This window comes from Desmodus rotundus, chromosome 2 (assembly GCF_022682495.2).
Source record: "Desmodus rotundus isolate HL8 chromosome 2, HLdesRot8A.1, whole genome shotgun sequence".
In the NCBI taxonomy this organism is placed as follows: Eukaryota; Metazoa; Chordata; class Mammalia; order Chiroptera; family Phyllostomidae; genus Desmodus; species Desmodus rotundus.
Genome location: NC_071388.1, coordinates 196860699 through 196883822, shown reverse-complemented (window position 1 = coordinate 196883822; position 23124 = coordinate 196860699). Strand labels below are relative to the sequence as shown.

General features: G+C 41.5%; 1 protein-coding gene across 3 annotated transcripts in view; it reads left to right on the top strand.

The window, feature by feature from the left end:
• Positions 1-23124, top strand: part of EPHA4 (EPH receptor A4) — a 135279-nt gene that overhangs the window by 73647 nt on the left and 38508 nt on the right. For all 3 annotated transcript variants that reach the window (XM_024563772.3, XM_071220722.1, XM_053919117.1), the window contains exon 5: positions 781-1119. In XM_024563772.3, the coding sequence (XP_024419540.1) occupies positions 781-1119 (339 nt within the window). The remainder of the gene's footprint in view (positions 1-780; positions 1120-23124) is intronic.

Sequence of the window (23124 nt, the reverse complement as noted above, 5' to 3'; positions counted from 1 at the left end):
ATCTTTGGACTTCTTTCAATTCGTGAAAATGGGTACTAGTGTAGGTCTTTCGTGACAGCAAAGTGGCATAAAGCCAACTTTCGAAAGGCAGGGGATACCTGCGTGCTTGAAAAGAGCCTGCGCAGCCCTGGTAACTGGAGGGCTGACTGTGGGGCTGGGTGTCTTTGTACAGTATCTGCCTGGAGTTCAGATCTTTCCACGCCAGCACCTTCTTCCTTCAATGTCTCTGCAACCAGGTTAAACCGGTTCCTACTAATTACCCATAAACAATTTCACCCTCACCTCCCATGTTGAATTGAAGAGGCGTATCTCTATGGTTCAGTTAATTTTATTCCATATTGATGACATGCTCTATTTAGGAATCATTTATTTTCAAAAGTGGTATATAACTCTTAATTTACCGGAGTCCCACAGCAGCCCTGGGGATCAGAGTCACATTTACGTGCCCATTTTTCAGACAATGAGATTGAGAGTAGATAAATTGTGATGTGTTCCTGTGACTCAAAAGGAAGCCTAGACTTGGGGCTCACTTGATGTTGAGTGGCTTTAAAGCTCAGGGTGGCAGGCATTCACGCCTGTTTGCACACAAAAGAAAAGGACACACCTACAGTCTTCCATTGTTCTTTTAAAGGATCTTTTGTGCTACCTTGATTTGCTTTTTGCTTTCTTTGTTAAATGGGCCCATCTTACTTCTTACAACTACAGAGTGATATAAACTGAAAGATTCCTAAAGGATTGCTTCAGTTCTTGGTGTGACAGTATGCTTTTTTCTTTCTCCAGGCCCACCATCTGCTCCCCTAAACTTGATTTCAAATGTCAACGAGACCTCGGTGAACTTGGAATGGAGCAGTCCTCAGAACACGGGTGGCCGCCAGGACATCTCCTACAATGTGGTGTGCAAGAAATGTGGGGCTGGTGATTCCAGCAAGTGCCGACCCTGTGGAAGTGGGGTCCACTACACCCCACAGCAGAATGGCCTAAAGACCACGAAAGTCTCCATCACTGACCTCCTGGCTCATACCAATTACACATTTGAAATCTGGGCAGTGAATGGAGTGTCCAAGTATAACCCTAGCCCGGACCAGTCAGTGTCTGTCACTGTGACAACCAACCAAGCAGGTAGGAATCCACTTTACTGTATGATCTAAATGTATATAGAGAAAGGATTTGTGTCAATATCCATGAACGACACTGAAGTTCTACAATTAAAGTAGAACTGCACGGATCTATTTATAAACCTGCAAGCTGTGTTATAATACAGAAGACACTTAGAGGGACATTTATTCATTCAGCAAATACTTTTTTGGACATCAACTGCAATAGCGTGGCCTGTAACTGGGAGGTAGAGATTAAATGAAGATCAAGGCAGTGATTGAAACCAGGTGACAGTCCAGTGAGCTGAGTCACTCCATGCCGGACTTCTCTTGTAAGGGATTCACACTGGCTTTTAATCACAAGGTCCGTGCCTGGACATTAGAGCATTTACAGATTATTTAAGGTTATAAAACTGATTTTTTACCAATCTGTATTGGTATATTTATACTTGCTGTATTTTACAGCAGAAGCACTCACAGCTATTGTTTTGATCTTGTTTTTTATTTCAACATTTAAAAAAAATAATTGACGTGAACCATACCAGAATCAACATGCAAATCTGCAAACAATGAATGGTTTAACGGGCAGCTTTATCTGTGTGGTTGACAAAATTTTCCTAAAAGCACATACTACTTCTGCAGCCCCTTTCATAGTTGAATCCACAATTGACATGTGGGGTGGGGGAGAGTCGATTTACCCCTTTTCTGCATCGCTTTTCTCTTGTTGTAATCGAGATGACTAGAAAACATTTTCTATTCATGAAGCGTTTCTGCTGAGTTCATTGCAGAACTATTATGGAATCTTGACTATCAGATATTTTGAAGTGCAGGGTAGAATCTAGATGTCTAGGCTCCAGCCCATGGCCCGCTCAACTCCATTCCTCCTCTGAAGAAGTTTCTGTGCTTTCTCACGATAATTTTCCATTCTGGGTTTCTGCCACATGTTTCCCATTGCTGGCTCCCTGTTCCTTATTTCTGGAGAGTTAAAAGGAGCAGGAAAAAGGACTGTGGCTTATCCTATTGTTAGGCTTGTAAGCACAACCAACTTTGCTGGAAAAGGATTATAAATTGCCCACGGTCCTATCACCTCTTCCTGCACTTTTCTCTTAAAAGCATGTTTCAGTAAGTGCACTCAATACTTAGGTAAAATATGTCTGTACTAATTGATCTATCGTGAGAAGCATTCCAGTGTCCCAATCCAAAGCCATTATTTTTCTACTTTCCCCTGAACTCTTTAGAATAAATAAAAAGTTTAAGACTTGGGGAAGATTTTGAACTGGAGCTAGAATGGCCAAACTTCCCAGGAGGCAGCTTCAGTGATGGCAGTGTGGTCAGTCTTTTAAAATCCGTGGTATGAACAGGTCATCTGGTTATGCTTTTGTCTTTTGGTTTTGCATTTTCAGGTTGTGATTACTGTTAGTGGTCATTGGTTTTCTTTTTCTAGAAAGACTAGTGTGATTTAGGAGGTTTTGATAGCATCACAAGTACTCTGATTGCCAGTTTTTCATTAGCTCTCTTCTGGAAGAATGCAACGGGAGTGCCATGCATCGATCCTGAGAAATGCATTGTGTCACTGGTGGCTGTGAGACAGAAGGTGCCAACGAGGTGCAGAGTGATCTTCCCACCCCCTAGAGAGTCCGATTGGTAACCCAACCAATATTCTTATGTTCAGCCCTTAAGCACCTCTTCTCCAAACACATCACTGCTTCATGTTCTCAATGCAATTGGAACTAGGAATGGACGTTTTGAGGCTTTAGTGTACAGGTGAAGTCATTCTCTTTGGCAGAGAACAGCCTCCAGGAGATGTGCTGAGGACAGGCTTGGCTTCCACAGATTTTGTGGGGAGACCTTTGGGACTCTGATACCTCAGGATTCAAGCCAAAAGATTATGTCAACTCCCGCCAGACCAGGAGGTGCAAGGAGCACAAAGTAGGCTAAAGATCCTCCCCCCACCAAAGGGGAAGAGAAAAGGCAAAGTTTTATTAAAAATGTAGGTGTAATTCTTTTAGATCTCGGACAACGGTGGACAGGGAATTCCTGTGACACAATAAGGCTGTCTTCTCTGCCACGGCAAGTAGTCCTGCCAGAAGGTTTGCTGAATAGGACAAAACTCCAGCTCCTTATTTTAATTTTCATGAAGGGTAACACTGGGAAGCTGTTCAAAATTAAAAATAAGTCTTTCAATAAGGGGACCTCCTATGTGGCCAGCCAGAAAGCTTTCACTTAGTGGAGTTGTGTATGTGCAGAACAGTGCCTCATTATCCTACCATAATTTGGAGTTCACTAATTCAAAATCATCGGGGTAGTTTATCTTTAATTAACAAACCCTTTCTTCATAGTAGGGCAAATTAATAATGTAGGCCAGAATTCTGGGTGAACATAGCAACCATAAACTACCAAAGCTCCCCTAAGCATATTTATATATACACAATTATATTCTAATTGTAGTCGTTCCTATCATTTCATTAAATTAAATTCCTTAGGGACCTTTATAGGCAATGATATCTCACTCTAGAAGGAATACGCAGCATAAATGAGTGTTAGCACTTACAACCTGGGAGCCACAAAGTTTCGTGGCTCTATTTTTGCACTGTTATTACAGGGTTTTTTTCTCCTCTCTCATCGATAACATATTTAAGAACAAACACAAATCTTTCTAGAATTCCTGGTTTTATCATCATCACCTCTGCGACCACAGATGAACATGATGGTGAAATGATTCAGCCAAGCTGATGTCAGAGCCAGTACCCCTTGAAGCCAGGGAGAGCCCCGCTTCCTTCTTTTAAAATTATTAAATAGTTAATCTCACTCGTGTATTCAGCTTGGCTTTCTCCCCATTTGTGAGAGCAGGCCCTGGGCATTGAGGTGTAGCTTTAACTGGGCTTTGATCCTTTAGTTGTAGAATGTGATGTGAGTGGGCCGGCCTTCTCACATGGTAATTGAAACCATTCTAACCTAAATCTTACTGTCATGTCTTAGGGGCTACTGACACCTTTTCCCTCCCCTCCTGAGTTCAAACTCCATTGACCCAGAAGACAGGACAAAGGGAACTCAGAATGTCAGCTTTGCTGCTGATCAACTGACGGAAGGATGTCAGCTTTATGTTGGTGGCCAAAGGGTGATGGGTGGGAGCTGCACCTGATGTTGCCCCATAAGAAAACATCGGAGGGGGACAGCTCTGGGTGGGGGCAGGGAGGACATAGACAGCAGTGTGGTGATAGGGGCATGGGGGGAGGAGAGATGGGTGGAAGTGGAAGAGGATATAAGGGAGATAAATTGTGATGGAAAAAAATAATAGAAAATAAAATACTTTTAAAAAAGGATAATGGAAGTTCTTCTTGGAATTACTTCCTGACATTACAGTCCAAAAGGAACCAAGTAAGAGTCCCCTTGAAAGCTCTTATTTCCTTTCCTCCATTTTCTATCCTCTAGCAACTGCTCTGCCTTTTGTTTAGGAAGAGATGGTTCTGATGTTTATGAAAAATGAATAAGCAGACTGCTGGGTGATTTGTTTTCTAGATAGCTTGCCTTCGTTTACTCTTACTTAAGTGGACCATCTCAGGCAAATAAATACAGGCTGTGTCACTAGGAGAGAGAAATGCTGTTTAAGAGAAATAAGGTTTTCTTGGCTGAGCAACAGAACTGTGAATATGTTCACTAAAAATGCTGTGATGGCCACCGGCAGCTCTTAATATCGCTGAGCCTGTTTTCCCTGTGCACCCCCAGTGCCCCCATGCCCGTACGCCAGCTGTGGGGTGGACCGTTCTCTAGGTTGTGTTATTTTAAGTCATTGTGAACTTCTGTGGCTGGTATTCTGTACTAACCCAAAATTGCACCCAACGGACTGTTGATTTTTATTTTGCATGTGACTCTGTTCCAGATACTAAACAGGAAAATACATCTTCTAATCTCTCTTTGAGACAGCTGTGGTGTCCTAGTGACAAAGAGCTTGAAAACTCTGAGTTTGCAGGAGTTCAAATATTTGATGGATTATGTAACTATTTGAACCTAGCTGATCTCTAAGAATCTTTTCCAGTCCTGAAATTCTGTGATTCTGAGAATATAGACAGGATCTCTGAGCATGAAGAAGGGGGGTTATTTCCCTCTGATGATGAGAAACTGGCTCTAATGGCAATTCTAAGAGTGGGAAAAATTCCAAAAATTCTTCAGCAGAATTGTCAGAATACATCTGAATTCTGCCTTCCCTTCACGCCATTAAATCCCACCCTGCCAAACAAAGTGTTTACTCAGAAGGGTAAAACAGTGAGCTAGCTGTGCCTCTAGTCCAGTTATTCCAGGCAATGTCTAGGGACAGCTCTGGTTGTCCCAGTGGAGAGGCGGGCCGCGTGCTATTGCACCTAGCGGGCAAAGGCCAGGGATGCTGCGAAGCATCCTGTCGTGCACAGGCCTGCCCCGCCCACAGTAAAGAATTGTCCGGTTTGAGATTTCTGTAGTGCCGAGAGTAAGAAACTCGGCTCTAGTGGTAGGTCTGGAAAACAGAACTTGTGTCTTTGGCAATGCCCGCCTTGTAAGGGTTCTATCATCAACTTGGCTTAGCTTGGTTCCGCTGCTCTCAGTGGACAGGCAGTTTTAAAAGGCTCTTTGGGGCCTCTTGGGAAGAATCCCAGTTGCTTTGCTATCGGATGAACCGGTGCTGCTTGTTGGACTGGCCTTGTGCTCTAGGACAGACAATTTTTAAAAACTGCCAGGAAATACAACACCGACAACAGGGGGCAGGACACCTTGTCAGGGTGTCACTGCGCATAGTAGATGTTCACTATGCTCGATACCTGTCTGTTGATTAACACCTTTATGTACAGTAAAAACAATCAGCGAACCCTGTCAAGTAGTGATGAATTTAATATAACCAAAACAATGCGTGGAGAAAAGAACTAAGTACAAGAGGCATACTGTCTTTTATTGCTCAACTGGTAAGATTTCATTCTTTCCTTCTCTGCCATCTTTTAATTAGACCTATTATGTTATTTGAGTGAGATAATGGAGAACAGTGGGAATTCTCATCCGTACTGGGTAAATTGCTACCTCTGTCTCCCAGACAGTAAGAGTAAAGCTTTAAGGAGATGGTAGGAGAGAGGGAAGCATCTTAGAGCAACTAGTTGGGTAACGTGCTCTAGGTATGGTGACCCCAAGTTTTGTGAAGTCTGAAGCTTAGATAATGTTATGGTGATTTTTTTAAAAAGTTACAAAATTACAGCTATCAAATGACAAATAGACCAAATTTCTTTAGTTTTAATGTATATGATTCTATCTCTGCCCAGATAGAAATGAATGCCCTTGTCAGGTAAGGGGACTATCATGTGATTATACCTGAGTAGAAGGGAACAAGAAGGAAAAAAGCTGTCAGGAGGTCCAGTGTAGCCCGATTGAAAAGGTATCAAAACACAAGGTCACAACGTACTGGTTCTGGTGTGAGGGACAGCGCTGGTGTGGACCTGAAGTGTGACTTCAGATCAAAGTAAGAAGCAGAAAGACCCTGTTGGCGATTTTGAGAGTGGAAATGGAATGTTAAACCCAAGTGACTAGTGACCAAGACCAAGGCTTTTCTATAAGCTTGAAAAGGAAGGGGAAAAGCTCTGTTGGTATTTTTGAGGCACAAATCTCTGGCTTGCGTTAGTGCCCTAGAGCTGGGTTGGCAAACTGTGACCCAGAGATCCAATTTTGATTCTCCACCTGGTGTTCTCTAACTCACCAAGAATAGTTATTCCATTTCTAAAGGATTTAAAACAATCAAAAGTGGAGTCACATTTTGTGGCATCTGGATATTATATAAAATTCTCATTTCAGTGTCCGTAGAAAGGTTTTATTGGAACAAAAGTCCACACATTCATGTTGTCTAAGGATGGTTTCACTGGGCCACAGCAGACTCGAGCAGCTTCAACAGAGGGAGTGGCCTGTAGAGCAAAGGTGGGGCAAAAGTAGGTGTACAGTAGTTCATATGGAAAATAATACAGTTGTTGATAAATAATTATAGAAGAATTAATGGCTTTTTGCCTCCTCACAACCGTAAATCAGATTTTGCCATACCCTGTATGAATCATCTCGCTCTTTGGATAAAAAAGTTTGCTGACCTCTGCTCTGGAATACTGAATCAAGAACGAGGACCAGTCAGAAAGGAGCTGGAAGAGATGTTGGTGTCGCTTGTTGGAAAGGGCAAAGCAAAGAGTATGGCGGACCAGTATTTAGGTTCATCTCACAGTGGAAACAATTTCGATATTTGGAAAGAGCCCCCTTTTTTCCCTCAGACGTTTTGAGTATGTCAACAAGATTTCACAAAAATAATTTGGATTTCAAACATGCCTTTGCTTTCTTCTACCTCACGTGTCCAGCCAATGACACCCCGTTAGGTGCACTCGGAGAGCATGCGTGACTGTTCTGATAAGGCAGTGTGCTGGGTCTCTTGAAAACTTGCTTTCTTCGCACTCACTGTCGAATGGTTCCTAGCAGTTGACAGCGATTTTCTTTTTAAATAATCATGTGCGCTGCCCTTCCCCAGGTGTCCTCACAGAAATGGTTTCTCATTTGCCTGTGATCTTAAGTAAATCTTACTATTTTTTTCTTACTGCCAAGAAATGTAAAGGAAAACAACACATGATGAAACTAGTAAGATCTGTAAGTCAGAAATCTTTCTAAAGACATTTAAATCTTTCAAACAAATAATAAAGCAATTCCATTGAGAGATTTTGTCAAAAAGTTCTGTGAGCATCCTCAGAACAGTTGACTTTCAATCGGCACAGGTTTGAACTGGGCGGTTCCACTTATATAAGGGTTTTTTAAAAAATAAATACTATAAAGATATTTTATCTTTCTTATGATTTCCTTAATAACATTTTCTCTCTAGCTTACTTTATTGTAAGAATACAGTATATAATTCAAATAACATAAAAATATACGTTAATGTTATCAACATTATACGTTATACGTTAATGTCAACTGTTTATGTTATCAGTAAGACTTCTGACAAACAATAAATAGGCTATTAAATTTGGGGGCATCAAAAGTTAAAAGAGGATTTTTGATTGCAGGGGAGTGGGGTCAGTATCCCTAACCTCCCCCACATTGTTCAAGAGCCAACTGTAGCTGGTGTGTAATTGTTGGGAAGATTCTCTAAAGTAGAAGCTGGGTTGAAAGTCTTTTCTGTGCCTGAGTAAACATACAATGGGCTTTGGAGAGGCCAGGCTGTGGTTTTCCTCATTGACAGCTCTGATCTGGCCAGGGGCTCCTGGCTTTGTTCACAATGCCTAGGAAATGTACATTTAAAAAACATGTACAATTTTTTAAAGGGAATAGTCTTTTGATTCTATCTGTATACATAAAGTAATTTTATGTTTATAGAACATTGTTACCACCCCTATAATTATTATGCATACTCACTAATTATGATCATAATTAAAGATAATACAAACCTTTTCATATACAGTGGTACAGCTTCTGGTGTGTGGCACCAGGGTTCGTGAATTTGTATTCAGTGTGGGTACCTCAAGTTCTAGTGAGGAGAAAAAAATAAAAGCCTTCCAAAAGAACCCACTAAATTATCCCGCTTCAAGGCTGACTGAGCAGCATGGACAAATGTCTACAGAGCCTAGTGGTAATTATTGCATATAAATAAAAAATGGGTTGCATTTCTTTTTAAGATGAGAATATTTCACTCTAGAAAAATGAAAGTTTTATTTATGTACCCAGGACTGAGAACACTATTTTTCCTGATTCCTGCTCATTCACTCTTACCTGCACAAGCACACATGTTCATTTGTGAGAAGAGAATTCCATTCAGCAACACTCACTCTAAACACTTGACATTCTAATTCTGATTTGTTTTTTTCATTTCTCAGAGTTGTGCATCTTATTTGAATGCTACCGCCAACTTCTACACCCTCTGGGGAAGCCATCAAAGGATTTGAGAAATAAGTGTCCAACCAAGATGAGAAAAGAACAAGGCAGGGGCGAGCAAAAGTCTTAGATGGGCTTCTAAATTGTCTGGCTGTCCCTCCAACTGGCTAAATTAATTACTGTCTCCTTAGAGCAGCCAGAAGAGGCTCTACATTCCAGTTTGCAATTGAGCATCAATAAACAGATCCAGAGAAACTTTATCAAAGCTTCCATTAACCCCTACTGATGGCTTCAAAGATTTTTTTCCTTGAAACACCAGGAAAACCAAGAGGCATGCTGCAGGACTAATCCTGCATTGAGAGACCTTAACTGTCCAAGAATGAATTAAAATGCTTGTCCCTGTCTCTCCAATATACAGAGCTTTCTCTGAATTTCAGCATCCGTGAGCTGTTTCGTGGGGGTATACAATGAGAGAGCATTCTGTATGTGGTCTTTAGGTAAAGACCTGTGAGTGTTTTTCTAGGTTTTATATTTTAATCCATCAAGATAAACAAAGCTTAGCTCTATCTGCTATTATTGAAGATATCTCTTTTTTAGTGAGTCTTCCCCCAATGTCTACCTTTCACCCCAACACACACACATGTACACACACGCAACACACTTTTTCCATTATTGCCTGGGAAGAATAAGTTTTCATAGGTTGCCCCCAAACTGAAATAACCGAAAAAGTGAGATGACGCCAGACATCAGCGTGGTCTCACGCCTAGTGAACATTGTGGCTGTGTTGGGAAATGTCACTAACGATTGGGTCCCACACAAGAAAGTTGGTGCCCAGAGTGCTGCAGGAAGCTGGCTGAACATCAGCAGAGGCTGCTGATACAGACACATAGCTGGAGGAACAAATCTTATATTTAATTCCTTCTTTCTCTATTCTGATATATTGGTCAGTCCACCCTAACAGAACTTTATTATGGCATTCCTAATAGGTCATGTGTTTCTGCGTTATGACAAAGAGCAAGTGCTCCTTTCGAAAACATAATCTATGTAAACGATCTTACAGGAGCAATGGCAGTGATTTGAAGTATTTGTTCTATTTTCATCACTCTTGGAAGGAGGGAGGGACAGGAGAAGAGGAAGGTTGGACCACTTCCTTCTGCCTGGCATCCTCCGAATGATAATCTACGTACATGAATTTCTCAGGCAGTTTGGTCCTCACTGTCAAAAGTCCTCTTTGATGAAGTCTATGGGTAGATTGTTTTTTAAAAATCTCATCTAGGAACCTTTTGTTGGTGACCAGTGCATATAAATAGCACTTAAACATGTAGTTTCAACTTCTCAGCTAAATAGGGACCTGCCGCCAACAAGTTTGTTGTGCGTACTCAGCTTGGACACGATCCATCCATTAGAACAAACACTGAAAGGGGCAGGCTCACAATGACTCCCTGGAGAGTTGGTGTTGTCTAGATAACACACTGCAAGCTGTAAATCTGCCTCCTGAATCAACTCTATTTTTTAGCATAATAAGTATGTATTTTGAGCATAATAAGTGTGAAGGTAGATGAGAGCAAAGCTTTCTCCATGTTCCCGTATCAAAGCCAGGGCCACGACATGCAAACGAGACAGTGATTCTGAATGTGCAACAGGCTGAGAACTTAATCAGATGTTCCTCCCACTCTTCAAAATAATCAGACTTTTTTTTTTTAATCTGAACATTGCAAATGAGCCTAAGAGTTGCGAGTGGAGCCCTTGCTTATGTGGAATTCTCCTGAATCTGATTCTGGTCCTACAGGGATCTAGAAGAATATTTTTGGAGGCTTGGAAATTCTTGAAGCTAAGATCATTCATTTTTCCTCATTTAAAATAGGAGCAGAATTGTCATTACAGCATGTAATTGAAATTCTTGTTGCTTTGTTTGCCAGCGAGGAGCATAAATATAGCCAGATCTCTCCCTTGTAAAAATTAAGAGTATGTGTTACTAATCAGAAACAGTGGTCATAGATTTAAAAACCCACACATCATCTTCACAGACCCTATTGTAGACACCAATGCTGACTAGTCAGCTAATTCAGGTATGGCTCTAAGAGGCTGTTAACATAGTTAAGGAATCTTTATATCATATAAAGTGTATTGGTTGGGAAGAATGATAGATGCGAAGCCCTTTAAATCTCATTAATTCTTCAAGGGCATGACTTTGACTGAACATGTTCTTCGGATGGTGGCTTTTCCCCCTTTCCATTCCTTCCTTCCTTCCTCCTCCTTTCAGAGCACACACAAAATACTAAAACCGAAGCCCTGCGCCAGTGTCTTTCTTGGAGACCCTGTTGGGGAACTCTTTCTGTGTGAGCTGCTGTTCTAATAAGGTCCTTCCGATATTTACAGATGGACTCCTGGGTGGAGTCAGTAATACTGAATTTCACAGTCAGCAAATTGCATTAAAGACAGGCTCCAGCGAGATGCTGTGAACCTCCAAGTTTTTAAAACATTCAAGTCCTCAAAGTTATTGCTTTCCTAATACATTCTTTGTTATTCTTTATGACTGCAGAATTCATCTTGAATTCTCAAGCACAGATCCAATTGGAGACATCTATTGGCCTTAATAATATTTTAAAATTTAATAGCTCTGTTGTTTCAGCCTCGGTATTATAATGCCTGTAGGAGTTTAAACTATCTGGCACATACAATTTATGTATCTGGCTGATACCCCAAAATAAAAAAAAATAATAATCCTATGGTTGCAAATTCCCAAGCTTAAAATCCCTTCTCATAAATTATGCTCCTTCTCCTAACCTCTATCATAGCTTTTAAGAGAATTGCCAAAAAGATAGAGTTTCAAATAGGGGGCCTGCAAGAGTATCATTTCATGGCCACATTTTTGAGAGCATAGCATGTGGTGACCATTTGTACATGAAGCATTTTCAAAATGTGCTGGTTGTAATTTAACCCAAAGGTCTCTGTATCTCTTCTCTCCACGTACCAGTCACTTCTTTGTGCTTGTCTACGTAGCAGGCAAGAAACTGGACAGGAAATAGTTGGCTACAAGTGAAACGAAGGCTTCCTTAGGTAGTACTAAAAGCCAGCATTCTAGGGTTCGTGGATATGGTCCCCTAAGCATTTTGATGCCTTGTATTCAGAACTTCCCCAGACTTCTATGCAGCGAAACCACACTGCGATTGCGATTAAAATGGAGAGTCTCAGAGCTTCACCTGAATGCTCTCTCTCCCCCCACCCCTCTCTCTCCATCTCTATCTCTTCCACTTGTACCATTCTACTGTATCATCCCAGGTCATCACTTCTCAGCATTTACTTCTTGTCCTTTAAGCCAAGCAACATTTGGACTGGAAAAAATTCTGAGTCACATGAACACATAGATTTGCGATGAAAATTACATCGAACCGTTCCCTCTGCCTGTCTCACCCTGTCAGTGATAATCTGCAGCCTGTAATTCCATGCTCCAGTTTATTCTTTGTGAGACATTTTTTATTGCTGTTTTCCCCTCTGTAGTGCCTATGTGTTCCAAAATGAAATAAGAAAAACAAAAATGAGTTACTGAAAAAGTAGTTTCAGAGATAAACTGACACTGGCGGGTGAAAATGCTGGCAAGTTAAGGAGGTAATATCCTTAATTTATGGAGACCATGACTTTTTGGAGCCACTCATGTGGTCTTTTTAAACGACCATAGGGAAACACAGCGATCCTGTTCCAACTGTACATGCGGTGAGGAACTGAACGGCTCAGGAGATGACTAATGGGATCTGGACCTCTCTGTCTTCAGGTCACTTCCCTGAATCTGGACTCCATCATAAGTGGTCCAAGGCCCGGCCATCTGGCAGCCATTGAGTGGCTGTGGTAATGGAATTGGTCTCGGTCCAGGTCTTAGTCGACAGGTGTTCACATCATAAGTGACACTAATTGACTTCCTAGTCTTTCAACTTGGAAGATGGTGGACCGTCACTGTGACGATGACGAGGAAGAAGTTATTCGTGATGTATTCAGACTCCACGGAAAGCCAAGGAGCTCAGTGCCCTGAGCTGGCACCAACCTGGCACCTTGCAGATATTGTACTTCTCTTTCATGGGTTCCATTAGCTTCAGACAGAAAAAAAAAAGAAAAGAAATCTAATTTCAAAAGGTTTCCAATAACTCAGAATGGCTAATGCTGCTCTTCTGAGGTTACATAAGCATCATGGGTTGAGGCTTTTCTCTTCATTTTGTGTTCTAGCGATTAGATGCCTTGATGAAAATTACATATAAGGAGAAACAAGAGAAAATTGGAGTCTGGGCTTCTATGATAATATCGTTCAGCCTATCTGCTTTTATTTCTTTAATTTTCTCTTTGTTTTGGGGCTGACTACCAGGTCATTGCTATGAATAAGTTATGAGTGATACTCTTTGATGGAGAATTTAATAAGGCTATTTTCAATGTCCTTGTAAAGTGGAGACCAATATGAAAAACTAAGTTTGAGGCTCTTTTATTAACCTAAATTTCAAAGCATGGAATTCAAGGAACTTTATCCAACCATATGTTTTTCTGTTGTTCCAGGTATGTGAATGAATCCAGACTAGTTAACATTTATCCCCTCCCACTTGGGGACATGATCTGAGAGTGATTTTCTTGACTTGGAAGTGATTATTGGTACAATAGTATATTAGTATATTAGTGTTATTAATATTTTCTCCCCTGAAGTTTCTCAGGTTTATTTAGTTGCATTTTTTAAAACAACACAGATGATTTGAGTGGCCCTGTAGCAAGTGGCAAAACCACACTCTTGAATTAGTTATCACACTAAAAAGTAAAGATGACAACAGCCACATTTGATCTACTTATTGAAGCAGACAGGCTCTTTTAGTGGAATGATCAATGTCTTACCCTTTTTTGAAAGGCTTTTCGGGGGAAGGAAATTGTCAAGCATCTCACAAGAAGTAATGAACAAGGCTTTCTATTGGTCTGTTTCTGGAGCAGGCTTTTAAGCATGTCTGCTTGTAAATGTGGCAACCTGAGTGTGGAAAGTAAAAGGCAGGAGCAGAGATTTACTGGGTGCATCTATCATCCTGGCTTTTAGAGTCTTCGTGATTAATACATCTTTAATTGGGGACTGATCTAGACGCTTTGGATGTCAGAAAGCTAAATGTTACAGCATTGTCTCATGGTTCCTCACACAGCAGGACGATTAGCAGCTGTCTGAGTAACAAAGAGAACCTGAAGCCCACAGCACAGCTTTTATTTTCCGGATTTGGGATGCCTGGAGCTCTCCAGTGGAGTTGACAGCTAAAGGATGGGCAGCCTGGTTCATAGCCACTCATCTTTCTCTGCTGTGCTGTGTTTCTGCTGGACAGGAGGGAACCTTTCTTTTTCACTGTCCTCCGCGGTCTAGATAAATTTTGGAAGGCATTGTTGATCAAGTAGACGCTCACTATGCCCAGACCTCTTTGTCCTGCCTAACCAAGTCACATATGAAATAATTTCAATTAAGAGTTCATCCTAGATACTTTCCACGTACTGAGTGAGGCACAGTAAGGAGATTCATCTTCCCAGAGGCCTTCAGAGAAAAATGCTTATTTCATTTTTTTCTTATCACTGGCGTTGACCCACTTTCTTATCTTAAAACAGTTGTCTTGCTCAGGAGAATTCTTACCAATAGGCTTCCAGTGGACAGACTTATCCTGTTTGCTAGGAACTGGCAGTCTTACTTCGCAGGAAACACACGCTGGATGCTGCCACGCTGCCAGCGGATGTTTCTGTTGACAGGAGCTGGGCCATCCTTCTGAGAACCTGGCAACACATTTCTCAGCAAACAAATAGGAAGTAAAACAAGCAGCTCTCAGACAAAACAGAAGACACACTTGAACTGCATCGGAGATGCTTGGGTGCTTCTTGAGTCATTCCCAGTTCATTCTTGGTTTCGAGTTGTACTGCCACTCACTTCTAATTCTGCAACTAATGGTGTGGCCATATGTGCAGTGATGTTAACTCCAGATAGTAGCTACTTTAAAATGTAAAATAGACCTTGAGGTAATGAACTTTCTCTACTGCAGAGAGCAGGGATTGCTGTATGGCTCAGGTATTAAGCATAATGATTGAAGAGCTACCCCCAAAAGCCCTGACTTGCAAAAACTTAGATCCTTCATTATATCTTTAGATCTATCTGTCTAAAGATTTTGGATAAGTCTTTCTAAAATACTTCACCTTTAATATTTAGTTAGTATTTTGTTTGTTTTTAATACTTCTTCAGTGAAATATATACATGTCAAAATAGTGGACAAGGTTCACGTGTACGGTCAATAAATTAATGCAAGGCAAATACCAGGTCAAACAATATAGCATCGCCCACCTTCCAGAAGCTTTCTTTGTGCCTCCTACTTCTTCTTTAACTTAAATATTATCATTTCATTTTGTAATTGAACTTCTCAGTTTTAGATCATTCTCTTTTTAGCTCTTTTAGGTAGCTCTAATATAAGGTGATTCATCATCAAAAGCTTTAGTGTCGTCTGCGAACAGCAATCATGTTTAATTTCCCACCAGGTTTCTGGCAACCAAGAATATACATAGGTAGCCCTGTACCTAACACACAGCAGACCTAAGATTGTTCTGTTACTGATGCTGCTGTCCATGCTGTGGGAGAACAAGCCATTTAACCCTCAAGTCTCTAATTTCTTATCAGTGAGAAGAGAGGCTGGAGGCTTGCCATAGATCAGTGGCTGGTAATGTGGGCTCCAGAACCTGACTTTTGAATTTACCATTTATAAGCTGTAACTTGGGGCAAGCTATGCAAACCCTCTGTTATCTTGTTTTCCTAATCTCTAAAATGGATATAATAATAGTATTTGCCTCATAGGGTTTTTGTAACAATTATATGAATTAACCCATGCAAGACTTTTGCAGCAATGCTGTAGAAACATAGTAGTTACTCACTGGATGCTGATGCCGTGCGTGTGTGGCTACAGACAAGTGCTCTATGGAGGGAGGATCACGTACATTTGAGTCAAGCAGGCTTGATTTTAAAATTAAAATTCTATAGCTTTGGTTAAATCATTTAATTTCTTTGTGCTATGTGAGTTTCCAAATATGAAATCAAACATGATAATTATAACTACTTCAGGGAGTTGCGAGGATTAAACGATTTTAAATATGTGAAAGTGCCTTGCAGAGGAGGCCAAAGGCGTCTTTTTGCTCATTCTTCTGTTGGGCTCTGTTTCGTATCAACTGTGTAAGCTGTTAACTATGCAGTGAAGACTAAGCGAACTCTTTTCTAAAAAGAAAACTCAACTGAGCCATTTTGACTAAGCGAACTCTTTTCTAAAAAGAAAACTCAACTGAGCCATTTTGAGAACCCCACTGGCCTTTCCCATTTAACATGAAAATAAGCTCAGTTGAATATTTTAGCCCAGTATTGTGTGATTCTGTGAAACGCCTTCATTCTAGAAGACCCATGGCTATAACTGTGTCCCTGCAAAGCTGCCCAGTGGTCCCTACATCACTGACCTCAGGGCAGCACTCACCAGTAGGGCACAAATGAGTGGACATCTGCTCACTGTGAATGCCCAGAGCTGGAGTTTCTAAGGCGGAACCCGAAGGCCATTCAGGCAGCTCTAACCCAAAGCTCAATCTTCTCTAGGCCACAATACAACCACGCTGTATTTTAGTTAATTAACATATGAAAGTGTTATTATATGAATATGCCTCTTTTTTGCTTAATGAGCCTTACTTGACCTGAATGGGTATGTGTGGTAACCTCAAAGGTCAGTTAGTTGTTTAATGCAATAGAAAATTATTTCTTGATCAACTTGCATCCAGTTAGTGGTGCGAGGGGAGGCTCAATGTGGGGTTTCAAAGATGGGCCTGGGCACCAGCTGACAGATTGTGGGATAGAGATGATGGAGGGCCCCAAGGGAGATATTTTTATGCATAAAGACTAGAAGAGGAATCACTTCTGTCCACATTCCATGGCCCAGAACTCAGTCACATGAACTGTAAGGCATGCAAAGCAGTCTGGGAAATGTAGTCCTCGTCTAAGTAGTTCCATCCCAGGAAACAGTCTTTGTGGGAAGGGAGTTCCCATCTTTGGACAGTTAGTTCCAGAGGCCAATCCCAACACCTCCAACTTCCTTATGCAAACATTAACGTAAAGGCTAAGAAGAACGTTATTTAAAATGTTGTTGATAGCTCTCTATAAAGGACTTGTCTGACATATTCTGCTACCCATTTCTTGAGAAAAATAAGTAAAGTGTCTCAGTTAAATGATTTGTAAAGTCTAACTCTTGAATCACCTAGTTAAAACATCTTTAGTGTCCCAAAATCAGATTCTGGAAATCATTGGGAACATGTATCTGTTGTATTCTTTGGTAAGTGTTACTCTGCTTTATATTACAGTATTTATTTACAATAGGCTCTGTAGGCATTGACCTTGGACATCACTTTATGGGGAAAAAATGCGCTCCTCATGCATTAAATATCAGCCTAATTAATATTAATATTTCCATATTTAAATATAAATGAACTTCATTTAATTCAGAGTCTTCTAAAGGTTTTAATTAAAAAATTTGGTTCTAGGCCTTTTGTTGAAGGAAAATAATTCCATACCAATTTTGGAACAATCAAGTTTTTCTATACCTTTTGTTGGTTGGTTGGTTGGTCAGTTGGTTGGTTGGTGGTTTGAAAAACAATTTCACTTGTCGGCTATGAGAAAATGTGCTTGGGTGTTGATAAATGATACAGCAGCTAGAAGTGTGAGGTGCACAGCTGAGATTTTACAACATCAATGACATATCCAAGGAGGGCGGATGGGGATTGAACTTTTAATGATTTTTACCTAAAAAGTAGCAGAGGGCTAAGCCAGCTCATTGAATTTAGTGCAGATGAGACCCCGTGCACAGGAAAGCCCTCTGTACGTCGCTGAGTACTATAAAGTACTGCGGGGATATTTGTGAAAACAATTACTCGGTGCTCTTTGGTGCCACAGATAGTGCAGAGCTCAGAGAAATCCTTCCCTCCCTTTGGTGGCATGTGGAAGAAAGCAATTAATATTAGCTCCAGAGTTCTTAGCATCACTGCAACAGCAAAACCCTTAATCACGAGGATATCATTAGTGCTCTGAAGCATTTAATTTTGATGCTTGACAGCATTTTAAAATGCACAAACCTTTGATAAAGAGCAAATCAGAACTCAAAGTTGAAGTGAGAAAGAAAGGGGGAACAAAAACCACCTTAAGCTCCAAGTAATTAAATTTAAATAATGCTATTTGCATTAAGCAGAGAGATGTATAAACTGTGGGTTTATTTTTTCTATTAGTGAAAGACCCCTTGAATAAACACCATCTCTTTAAATTCAGGTCCTGGGAGGGGACAGTAACCCTGCCGTGGTTAAGAAGTCATCTCTCCTCCAAAGGCTGTGCATTGTGAACTACTGACATCCACACTTTAGGTTTCTTGACTTTCATAAAGGGCTTTTTTCAGTCATTCTTGCCTACAGGCTGGAGACCTTTCTTTGCATCTTTTTTTTCCTTTCTTTCTTATTCCCTCTGCCCCACTAATTTGAGCCAGTAGTGAAATGCAGCCTATCTGTTTCAGCTAATTTCACCGCCCCCCACCGCCACCCAAGTTCCGCCAAACTGTTTTTAATTCACTGCTTGTGATGCTGGACCCAAGAAAATAGTTTCATAGCCCACGAGTGAAGGTTTGTAGTGACTCTGTCCTCCCTTTCTTTTCTCCATATCTCTTTCTTCTCTCCATTCTATTTGGGTGTCACAAGGACCAAATTTGCTGCAGTAAAATGGCTTGTAGGTGTTTAATGGCAAGTCATTGAGGAAGTGAATAAAAGAAAATCACAGCATTCACACCAGTGGGGAACAAGGAGAACTGCTGAGCTTTGAACCAAAGAAAGTTAAATTTACTATTTTCTTAAAAGGAGCCACCTCTGTTTGACATCAAAGCATCTCTTGTAATTCTTCATTGTGAAACGCACCACTGTTGGAAAGCCATGATCCAGCCTCTAATCTGTGCTGTTTCTGTTTATCAAAAACACACACAGAGATAAAACCCACATGTGCCTTCTGGATGCATTGTGGTCTGTTCTCAAACCAAATGGAACCACAGGCACCGAGCAAGTGGGGATTTGATTGAGAAAGCCCCCTCCGTTTCTCAGGGAAATGTAGAACGGTGAATACAGAATTATTTGGGGGGTTAGGGAGTTTGTCTTGGCTTTCTGGTAGAAAGCTCAGATCATTCGACCGCCAAGCTGTGGTGAATTTTTCCTTTTACTCTCTCTCGGTTTTGCTCCAACTTAAAAAAAAAAAAAAAAGATATTTTACTGCCATTTTATTTGTTTCCAATAGGTGTGTGGAGACAGCCTGTTCCACATGCTCAGTCCTGCTGCCCTTCCCCTGACCGCAGAGGGCTCTTTACTCTGTTACCCTGACTCTTCAGCAGCGATGTCCTTCTCAGGGGATTTCAAGGACAACGGTGGTGGCTAATGGCTTCTCCTGGCCGTGACAGACTCAACTTATACTAGTGCATCTTTGGAGAAACTCTGGGTGTTGCAGAATTACAAAACAAGGGGGACACTCATGGTTCTCATTGGATTTCGGATTATGATTTAGGGGTGGACCTCAGCACCACCGCCCCTTCATGATTGGAATGGCAGGAAAACTACTTGCATATGTCCCCCAGGTACAGCGATGACATCCTGAGTGGATTGTCAGCACCTCACTCACCCAAACGAGCGGTGCATCAAAATGCTACCTGTAACAGATGCACTGAAACTAGTTTTAATGTAAACTTCCATTTGAATGACATTTTACAGGCTGTGTATTCAGAAAAAGTTCAGAAGCATCACATATTGCATAGAAAACAGACTCAGTTTATAATTAGAATTGTCATTTGCTTCCTTCCTAATTGTCAATATCTTAGTTAACCTCAATAACAAAACCAAACCCACAAAAGGTCATCCACAACAGGTGCAGATAAAAAGTTGTTTTAGGGATGGCTTACTTCTGGTACTTTATATTTAGAAAACCTTTTTTTTTTCTGTCTACAACATGTATTTTAGATCTATTTTAACATTTAGTTCACTTTTATTCACTTGACTAATTTATAGAGCACCCACTATGTGGCAGACATGATCTTAGATAGTGGGGATAGAGAGATGAACAAGGTAAGCCCCTCCCCTCCACCTTATGGAAGGTACAGTCCAATAGCTCACGTGCTTGTATCTGGAAGGGAAGGTGTTTTACAAATGGAAGGACTGAGGTGAGGAAATTTGAGTTAAGTTGTCCAAGATGGCAACTAGTAAATACCAAATTTGGAACTTTACCCAAAATCCTTTTAAAGTCTATTTCTTGTTCCCAACAAGTTAGTAAAAAATACTGTAAGTATATGGATCAAATAATGTTTTCATCTTTACCTCATTTCATATGTCCTAGATGAGCACTCAGCCCTCACAGAACAAGGGTGCCGGTGATTTCCTGAAAATTCCAGTCGTACTTGCAGCAAGTCTCCTCAGCCTTCCTTTTTCCTTTTCCGCCTCCTCTTTGTCCCTGCGAATCGTAACCATACTCCCCAGCCTTACTCTGACCCCTTCCATGGTTCCTTCTGCAATCCACAGCACATCTCTCCCTCTTCTGGCTGCTTGTCTCAGTTGCCAAGTACGGGCATCTATTGGCCATTGGAAATTCTGCTTCAAAACATTGAAAATTAAGAACTTAATTGAATTCAATCACAAACTTTTTTTTAAACTACCCTTTAGTAGTTCCCGTCTTTGTAATTTTTACATCTGTCAGTCACCTTTCTTTAACCATACTCCTGCCAAGTAGCATGATCCCTCTTCTTGTCATGCATTATGTCAAAGTTCTGGCCATGGCAGAATGCCTGCTTATGTGCACCAGCACCAAGCTGTTCTTACAGCAAACATCTCTTTAATGAAGCGTGTCTGGCTAAGTAGGAATGCTTTTCAACCTAAGACACGTCTCTTTCTTTTAGTTAGGGTGCTGACGTCAGCCCTCAGCTTCCTCTTGGATTTTCTGCTGACTCTTGTGTGTCTAAAGATACAGCATGGTGAGGAAGCACCCACTTCCTACTTCTCCCCATCTCTATGAGAGAACTTGAATCGAAAGAGGAAATTTGTCTGGACTGTCTCCTTTTGAGTTCTAGAAAACGGGTCCGCTAGGTTGACATTAAAGAATATCTTCTCTATGAGGCTGTTATAAATATTCCCCCATGTTTTTTTTTTCTTCAGTTAAGAGAAGGCTAAAGAATAAGATGGTGCTTCATCTAATACCAAGGGTTGTATTTGGTAGGACACTGTTTGCCTTCCCCTTCTGTGCTCTGTTCCATTGGCGCGCATTAAGTATGTGCTTAGTGGATGGATGAGTCAATTCTGCAAAAGAATCATGTCTCTAGAAGGTTTCAGAATATAAATCAGAGAAGTGAGAGGCAAGCAGGACCTTTTCTCTGCTTGTTCTCTTCATGTTGACCAAAATTCCCACTATGGAGAACCAAGATGGCGGCGTAGGTAGACACACTGCGCCTCCTCGCACAACCAGAACTGACAGAGAATCGAACAGCAAGGGGGACCAACACCAAGGAAACAGAAAATAACCATTCATCCAGACTGGTAGGAGGGGCGGAGACGGGCACCGGGGTGGAGAGGACTCGCGTGGCTGTGGCGGGACTGAGACTGGCGGAGTGTGGGACAAATGGCGCAGGCAGTCTGAGCACTAGCAGACCCTGCGGCCCCACATTTGCACAGATAAACCCAGAGGGCCGGACTCAGAGTGGCGGAGAACGGGGCAGGCAGAGCAGCGGGTAGCACCCTGCGGCACCACATTCACCCACAGATAAACCGGACAAACGGCAGGGAGTGAAGCAGACCACGTAACCCAATAAAGCTTCAAACCTCTGATTGAAAACGCCCGTGGGGGTTGGGGCGGCAGCAGGAGAGACTCCCAGCCTCACAGGAGAGGTTGTTGGAGAGACCCACAGGGGCCTAGAGTGTGCACAGGCCCACTTACTCGGGAACCAGCACCAGAGTGGCCCAGTCTGATTGTAGGTAGCGGAGTGAAAGATTGAAAGCCGAAGGAGAGTGAGGCGGGCGCCATTGCTCCCACTCGGCCCCTCCCCCACGTACAGCATCACAGCGCAGCGACCAGCATTACCCCCGCCCTGGTGAACACCTAAGGCTCCGCCCCTTAAAGTAACAGACGCGCCAAGACAAAAAAAAAAAAAAAAAATGGCCCAAATGACAGAACACTTCAAAGCTCCAGAAAAAATACAACTAAGCGACGAAGAGATAGCCAACCTATCGGATGCACAGTTCAAAGCACTGGTTATCAATATGCTCACAGACTTGGTTGAATCTATTCGAAAAACAGATGAAAAAATGAAGCCTATGCTAAGAGAAACAAAGGAAAATGTACAGGGAACCAATAGTGATGAGAAGGAAACTGGGACTCAAATCAATGGTGTGGACCAGAAGGAAGAAACAAACATCCAACCAGAAAAGAATGAAGAAACAAGAACTTGGAAAAATGAGGAGAGGCTTAGGAACCTCCCGGACGCCTTGAAACGTTCCAACATCCGAATTATAGGGGTGCCAGAAGGAGAAGAGGAAGAACAAAAAATTGAAAACTTATTTGAACAAATAATGAAGGAGAACTTCCCTAATCTGGCAAAGGAAATAGATTTCCGGGAAGTCCAGGAAGCTCAGAGAGTCCCCAAGAAGCTGGACCCAAGGAGGAACACACCAAGGCACATCATCATTACATTACCCAAGATTAAACGCAAGGACCTACATCCAAGATTACTGTATCCAGCAAAGCTATCACTTAGAATGGAAGGGAAGATAAAGTGCTTCTCAGATAAGGTCAAGTTAAAGAAGTTCATCATCACCAAGCCCTTATTATATGAAATGTTAAAGGGAGTTACCTAAGAAAAAGAAGATCAAAAATTGGAACAGTAAAAATGACAGCAAACTCACAGTTATTAACGGCCACACATAAAACAAAAACAAGAGCAAACTAGGCAAACAACTAGAACATGAGGGTTGTCATTAAGGGAGTGGGAGGGGGAGAGAGGGGGAAAGGTACAGAGAATAAGTAGCATAGATGATAGGTGGAAAATAGACAGGGGGAGGGTAAAAATAGTGTAGGAAATGTAGAAGCCAAAGAACTTATAAGTATGACCCATGGACATGA